This window comes from Morone saxatilis, unplaced genomic scaffold (genome assembly GCF_004916995.1).
Source record: "Morone saxatilis isolate NCDOM2014 unplaced genomic scaffold, NCSU_SB_2.0 Contig23, whole genome shotgun sequence".
In the NCBI taxonomy this organism is placed as follows: domain Eukaryota; kingdom Metazoa; phylum Chordata; class Actinopteri; family Moronidae; genus Morone; species Morone saxatilis.
Window position 1 is genome coordinate 20,479,904 of NW_023339796.1, and position 7,741 is coordinate 20,487,644.

The 7,741-nt window shown below is 38.1% G+C and overlaps 2 protein-coding genes across 2 annotated transcripts in view; both read right to left on the bottom strand.

The window, feature by feature from the left end:
- The window catches only part of depdc5 (DEP domain containing 5, GATOR1 subcomplex subunit), a 26,954-nt gene extending 22,232 nt beyond the window's left edge, over window positions 1-4,722 (bottom strand). The window contains 14 exon segments of the mRNA XM_035670529.1: window positions 504-578; window positions 673-776; window positions 881-953; window positions 1,037-1,106; window positions 1,193-1,254; window positions 1,358-1,436; window positions 1,550-1,619; window positions 2,620-2,669; window positions 2,760-2,843; window positions 2,923-3,008; window positions 3,593-3,639; window positions 3,752-3,839; window positions 3,939-4,007; window positions 4,447-4,722. Of these exon segments, the coding sequence (XP_035526422.1) occupies window positions 504-578; window positions 673-776; window positions 881-953; window positions 1,037-1,106; window positions 1,193-1,254; window positions 1,358-1,436; window positions 1,550-1,619; window positions 2,620-2,669; window positions 2,760-2,843; window positions 2,923-3,008; window positions 3,593-3,639; window positions 3,752-3,839; window positions 3,939-3,996 (946 nt within the window). The 5' untranslated portion in view covers window positions 3,997-4,007; window positions 4,447-4,722.
- Window positions 4,723-5,068: 346 nt separating this feature from the next.
- Window positions 5,069-7,741, bottom strand: part of rab36 (RAB36, member RAS oncogene family) — an 8,935-nt gene continuing 6,262 nt past the window's right edge. Inside the window, exons 8-11 of the mRNA XM_035671024.1 lie at window positions 6,960-7,041; window positions 6,784-6,874; window positions 6,564-6,674; window positions 5,069-6,472 (exon numbers count right to left, since the gene is read on the bottom strand). Of these exons, the coding sequence (XP_035526917.1) occupies window positions 6,411-6,472; window positions 6,564-6,674; window positions 6,784-6,874; window positions 6,960-7,041 (346 nt within the window). The 3' untranslated portion in view covers window positions 5,069-6,410. The remainder of the gene's footprint in view (window positions 6,473-6,563; window positions 6,675-6,783; window positions 6,875-6,959; window positions 7,042-7,741) is intronic.

Consider the following 7,741-nt stretch of genomic DNA (forward strand, 5'->3'; position numbering starts at 1 on the left):
ATTTTTCTTCAGTACTGTAGAAACCGAAGATGCAATTCTTCTGGACCTGACGGCCAAAAAAGTAGGCTATTTTATAGCCTGCTTTGATGTTTAGTAAAGTATAATAAAACATTAAGTAACAACTTGGATACAGGCATATTATTTCTTAATGTTATGCAGAGCTGTATTATTAAGGAAAATACAAGTCTTGGATCAGGACTCGTTATTGGTAGATAGGGACACTTTTACCAAGAATCGTGGAATTTCACTGGTACTGGTATCAACTACTAAATTTCTGGCATTGTGGCATCCCTACTAGCTACTTTTAGTAGTACTCCACGCTAATGATCAACTACACGGCTACCAAGCCATTTTATACTGCATTTCTAAAAAAAATTCTACTGTATAAATCAGTATACTTGCACAATGCATACAGCAAATCCTACAGGTGACTCCAACTATGATGTTGACAAGTATTTACATAACCAGATACCTGAATACATCTATTGTCATAGACTACTTACCATTGAAGGAAAGGTTAATGGCCTCCAAGTAGTTTCCTTGAGCAGCAGTTGAATTATAACCAACAGGAAAACCATCTGGCATGAAAGTAAATAAAAACAACATTTTGGTTACAAAAAGCACCTGATTCTAAGATCCATTAGTCAGCCCAATACTCGACTTGTTAACTACCTGCTTCTTTCAGCCGCACCAGGACAGGATACTGAATGAAGAGCTTCTTGATAGTGATCAGTAATGACGTCCACTCGTCCCGTCTCTCATTCTGAGCCACCACCCTGATCACAAAGCAGTTAAGAGTTGTCAAAAGCCTCTAACGTCCAGTCTGTAACTCAAATGAGCTTGAAGTAAGGTAGATAACAAAAGCTATAACTACAGTTACCTGTAAAAGTCTTCATAGAAACGTCCCTCATGATCCTGTCTGATGGACCCTCTCAGGATCTCAGGAAATTCATCTGAGGACAATAATAACTGTATTAAAGATACATGTATACATATGCATCATAAGTGACTGTGATAATGAAGGAGAAAGACTCACCAATAGTTTTGGCATTGTAGAATGTACGTGAGAAAAGTACAACTGTCACCTCATGACTGCAGTTCTTCTCCTGTTTTAACAATAAACATTAAAACAATGTTTTTTGTTTACAACAGTTACAGTTATGACAGAGGCAGACAAAAATAAATCACAAACCTTCCACTTGGCGAAAAGGTCAGAAAGAAAACCATTCACAGCCTTCTCGAAGTAGAGATCACCTGTGGACAAAACATTCAATTATATATCATCAAAAAACAAAGATCAACAAACAAAACCGGCTTATAAAGCGTGAGACAATGAGACAATCAGAGGTCCACTAACCATAAATGTCAAAGTCCCACATCTCACAACTCATCTGGATGAAGATGTACACCATTGCAGATGTGGATCTGAACACCACCTGTGTCATAAGAGATTTGAGAGAAATGAGTAACTCTGACATAAATAAATGCTAGCGTCTGTGTATCCGTGTTGTCAGTGCAAATCAGCATCTGCTTTCAAAGCTGCTCTTACCCTGGTGTCTTCACTGATGTACCCACAGGTCACTTTCTCTCCCTTCACCCAGAGTTCACTGGCCTGTGCTCTGGAGAATGAAAAACACCATAAGCATGCATGCAGTGACAGAAACTAAAGCAGATGAGAGCAAAGTGTTTTAGAAGGTTGCAGCAGTGTGAACAGTCCTGTCTCAGCTAACCCTAAGCCAGCTGATGGCGTAGGTCATAAAGGTGGCAGTTAGAACAGAAGTACACTGAGTCGTTGCTATGGAGACGATACATCAGCTTGTCTGGTTGCATTGGTGTAAACTGGGAGGTGTAGATACCAGATGTGCTCGGCCTGCCAGATTGGCTCAGGGTCCTGTGTTTACAGATGCCGTAACACATTAACACATTATGATTGGCTGTACGTCGGAAAGTGCATGTGCGACTCTAAAGAGCGATGAGATGGCTCACTCATTAGCTACTTCCATAATCAGCTCTGTGGGATGTGTTAGGGTGCATTATTTTATTTTTTTAATGTGGAAATTCCTTAGGATCAGGATCTTTATGAATAACTGGACAGGTGCCACACACTGGCCACTGCTTTGCTTAGTAGTACCTGGGGAGATGTTGAACAAGAATCTGGTAGAATTTGCTGAAAACTATTTGATTTGAATTATTATTGAATTTTGAAATTATGCATATGCATATAATGTACAGCGATATATGTGTATTGGGCATGCGTTTAGCATGCAATTTAAAAAAAAATATGCAGTCAAACACGAAAATCATCACAGAGAAACTTGGGGACCTGCTAAACACATTTTTTACAGTTTCAATTGCAAGCACACATCTACGCATCACAAGTGGTAGCAAGTTTGTTTCAACTTGTCTCGTCGTGAATCTTTGCTCTGAACTGGGCTCATGGCCTACATTTGAGTCATCATCATAACTGTACAAAAACAATAAGGCAACAGGCAGCTATGATTTAAAATCTTAACATTTACACATACTGTATGCTGGCTGCTTTTGGTGCTGCTCAATCATAGAAAAGTGTACTTACATATTCATTTATTCTACATTCAAGTCACTCTAAATGCTTAGTACCTGATTCCTGCAAACTCCACTTTCTGCGTCACATAAGCACACGTGCTCACCTGGAATAAAGATAGGAACAGTTCAATCCTCACGTAAATGTTCTATTACACATTAATATAGCCAGACACATAAACGTTCATATGCCCCACCAGACTCTTCTTTAGTCTCCACATGTCTCCTCTGCCGATGTACTGGTCCTTGAACGTCAGCTCCACTAGGTCCAGGGTTACATCCTGCAAAAGAAAAAAAAAAACTATGAGAGCTATTCGACTGACAAAAGGCGGAGCCGCAGAGGGGTCACAGTGAACATACTTTTGGGTCGACAATGTTAACAATGACATCCTGGTAAGCACGGAGTTTGAAGGCTTGTGCTACAGTCTGGTCCACACTGATGGTTTCTAGACAAGAACAAGATATCCATCATGAGCAGTGTGCAGGCAAAGCATTTACAATCAATGTATGTTGTCAATTTATGCTGTATATTATTGGAGTTGGACTAAATTACAGAAACGCTGAACATTATAAGAATCACAAAGGAAGGATGTGTTGCAGGCTGCTGTGTTGGATTACATTAGATCGTGAGGTATTTCTGTTATTCTGTCCACCACTTGAGAGCTCTCTAGGGTTGCAACTACCAATAATTTTCATTACTGAGTAGTCTTCATCAATTCAATAAAATAATATAAAATAGTGAAATAAAATCCCATCACAGTGTCCTAAAGCTCAAGGTGATGTCTTCAGATTACTTATTCTCTCTAACCAACACTCCCCCCAACCCCCAAATATTACGTTTAGTATCACAAAAGCTAAAGAAAGGCAGCAAATGGTCACATTTAAGACCAAGAACTAGGTCCTGTTTGGCATTTTTGCTTTAAGAAAGACTTTAATTATTTATCAAAAGATCCCTCCCAGATGAATTAACCCTTTTAGCTCCATACTCTACAGTTATCATTGACACAGGGTTACATCCTTATTTATTTACCTTTCTGAAGGTCCTCTTTTAGGCTCTTGACTTGCAGCAGAAGAGGACTGGGAGTTTCAAAAGAGACAATGCCAGATTATACACAGACTAGGTAGTGATAAATCAGTGAAACAGCATAAAAAAATACCACTGTGATCTTCACATTGCATGCAAACTCACCTGTATTCATCAGTGGGGTGTGCGATCTCGATTATATCCCTCAGGCTGACTTGAGGGAAAACCTTCGGGTTGACAACCAACTCATCATCTGCTCAAAGGAAAGGTTCATTTGCAAAACAATCTGACAGAAAGTCTTGCTAAGGAGAAACATTCATTTAGGCCACATGAATTGCAAGTTCTTTCTTACCACTTCCACCAAAACCTTTCTTGTGCAGCACAAGTTTATATGACTTATTGGTCTTCATGATGAACCAGCCTGGGAACAAAAGCATTAGCTCAGTTTTTACTTTGACTCCCTTTGTACGTATTGGTTGTCTTTAATGGTCTTGTCATTTTTTTAAAAATAAATTAGCAATATAGCATTGATTCACTTGATATTATTATTTTTAAAACATTGCCTAGTCTTCTTCACAGTGGTGTACTAACGTTAGTAGTCTATGCAAAAGTGCTGAGGCAAACTAATCCGAAAGTAGCGTTTTGACTGAAATAAAGTTACTGAAACCTACATATTAAAGTTTTCTGTTTACTTATGATGAGCTGCCTGCTATAGCTAATAGATTATCACACAGATCTAGTTAAATTCAAGACGTAACCTATATATTTATTATGATAACTTAAGATTTACGTTTAAGACATAAAGCATTATGGTGGATCGGTTAGAACAAGCACACGCAGAATAATAAATGTAGCGGTACCTGAGTAGTCACTACTCCACAGCTCAGACTGCCCTGGGATGTTGACATATGCTAGCCTAGCATATGGCTAACTTCAGACAACTTAACGCTTCAGCTAGTGAACTGAGTTAACAAACACTAGCCCCGACGTTACAATAACGACTTGAAATGTAAATATATCCATATAGTCAATATAAGTTAGAGTCACCGTTGTAAGGGTGGACATAGAAGGCAGTTTGCTAGCTAACTAGCTCACAGTCACTGGTCGGTCTTCCTCCAAAACATGGAAACGTGTGATGTGATTCGTTCGGACGTTCAGAGAGTATCTCGGCGAAGCAAGAGGGCTCACCCCGCTAACTTCCATCTTCGCTCCGTTGGACGATTCAAACGTATATATTTTTTTCTGTACAATCCAGTATACACCTATAAAATACCCCAAATTACATACATATTAGAACATTTATTTAGAGTACATATACATGTATAAATTTAATTCATCTTTATTTAGACATCTGGACAAGCCTTTGTAGACTTTCATAAGGGATACATTTTGTATTTTGATTGTGAGTCTTCCATAGCCACACCTCGTAATCTTTAATATTATCATGACAGAACAGTTCAGACAGCTGATAAACCACTTTATTACATATGAATATGCTTTAACAACAATACTAGTGTCATAAATGCACAGCTGCTATCACCTGCTATTGCTCAATTGAATAAACATATTATTAAAAAATTACATTATAATGTTGTGGCCCTTATTAACATAAACATTTGGTTTCCTTGCCTATAAACATTCATTAAACTCTTGTCTGTATACAAACCACAATAATGGGCAAGGCATATTCCACAACAATACTGTATATTAAAACAAACACTATGACAGGAGCAAAGAAAAGTATCCGTACGTAGGGGCAATATTGGCCTGTCCCAGATTAGTCTGGTCTGCCTGTCCACCTCTGAAAATTATGGTCATAGTAGAGTTTGTATCTCACAGATATTATTGACTAATACTACATGAGAAGATGTGAACTCAACTGATTGCAATTAGACACAATGATCAGATTTGTTATTGTCATCATATAGTACTTCATCTTGGATTCCCCATGGTCTAAATGTTCTGAGAGAAAAAAATCATATTCTGGATGAAACACTGCAACTTTTTTTAAACTTTTATCTCATAAAAATGGTCAGATTCATTAGATTTCATATCAGCACCCAATAACAATTGATCCTTTCTACCCCATCCGTTTTTGCTCTGTGCTCCAATAAGAGTTGAGCAAGCATGCGTTATAACCTCCACCAACTTTCTCCTTTTCTATATTTAGATATGTGGTGTGTGCTAGGCTAATCTATGTTGAGAAATCAACATTTGGAAGACGCTAAATATATATAGTCACAGCTAATGTTAACAAAACGTTAGCAACAAGCTAGCTAATCTACAACAACCATTATTTAGTAAGTTACATTTAAAAGCTAGAAAAGCTGTGTTAGAAAAACCCTAGCTTACTATCTAGCCAATTTAACGTTACATAAATTCTTGTGAGCTAGTTAGCTTAACTTTTTGCTAATATTAGCTATTTTAAGATGTGACTATATATGGTATGTCGCTTTTATCTTTTAACCGTATTTAAAATGTGGTTGTCTTTAACATAGACATGCCTAGCCAATAGTATATCTAAGTACAGGAAAGAGGGAAGTCAACTGAGGTTCTGACCGAGGCTTGCTCAACTGTTATTGGAGAACAAAGCAAAAGGGGCGGGGCTTAGGAAGGGTCAGTCGGCTTTAAGGAACACATACTGGTTGAACCTTTTGCAAAGGGAAGAATACATGGCAGTTTTGATGACTCAAGAACCTAATGGAGCATGTCCTAAGGCACATTTCAGTCTAGTGGAGCATTGTCAGCCACTTTCATTTCTGCTGCTGAAGCTCAGAAAAGAGCCTCTGTCTGGTTCCTCTCTCATTAACAGTTCCTCTTTTCATCAGCAGCAGCTCCTCTTCATGTCTTGCGGTGCAGCCTCCTCCAGGTTGGCACGATCTGACTCTGTGAAGAACAAACAGTTTTCTATATATGTATTCCTTAAAGGCTTCTATAGTCAACATCTCTGCTTGTTAGGCGCTGAGTCATTACTTACTGATATCTCCACATCCGATGCTAGCTGGGATCCCATTCTCCATGTCCTTCAGTATGCACTTCTCAAAGGCCAAAGTTGCCACCCTGAAGAAAAACCCCTGCACATTCTCCCCTGAAAATACAGAAACAACTTACAGTAACTTTCTGCATTGCTTAGAATCAATGTATTTATGTTTCCTTAATGTACTATTCAGCACTGAAGTGTGAGCTCTTGGCTTTACCTGTTTTAGACGAAACAGCCCAAAACTCTGCATGCATGTCTGTTGCTATCCTAATGGCATCTTTTTCTGTCCTCTGTCTTTCCTCTGAGGGCTTGAGAAAATGAAAGTTGGGTACTAGAAGAAGATTGCATATGTGAAAATCTGCAAATTATACACATAATGTAAAACATACTCACCAGCAGGTCACTCTTTGTACCAACCAAGAAGATGAAACAGGAGTCAGGTTCATTTTCCTTCATGGCCTCCTCCAACCATTGCCTATGAAAACAAAACAATACATTACTTTACAGAACATGTTCTTGTAGTTGATTTTAGAATATTTGAATTCTGTTGTATATATATATGTTTTTTACAGACATATCATTTTAGGTCAGGGATCAAGACCAACTGCACGAATATTTCTTGGCTGCTATATGGCAGACTTTCAGCCTGGTTCCAGATCTCTGAATCCAACCACACAGGCTCCCACAAGCAGGTTCCCATGTATGATACCATCATGCCATCAAATCTGATATCAGGTAAAACTTGTGAAATTCATCTTGCATCTAAAAAGCTTTAGTAGTATGGTGCTAAATCTCAAAAAATACCTTTTTTGTATTTTTACTCTATATAAAAATGTCTATCGCTGAATGTGATGAACATGGTCAACACATCACTGTGACCATGTGTCACCGTGAGATGAAGTTGAAAGCTCTGAAAAACCTAGTAAATGGACCTTTGAGTTTATTATATTATTGTGTGTGGTCTGAATGGCAGCTGTGCCATAAATTATTTTATGTTCAAATATACAATCTTCAAAGTAAATTTGGCTTTCATTTCATGACAAAATTTAGTTGACTGTGTTGATTGTTGTATGATGTTCAGTGTAATTAAGCAGTAATTTCATTAACAGTAATGACTAGGAAACATTATCGTAAGTAGGGTTCAATTCATTATTCTTAAAAGTCCAGTGTGTAAC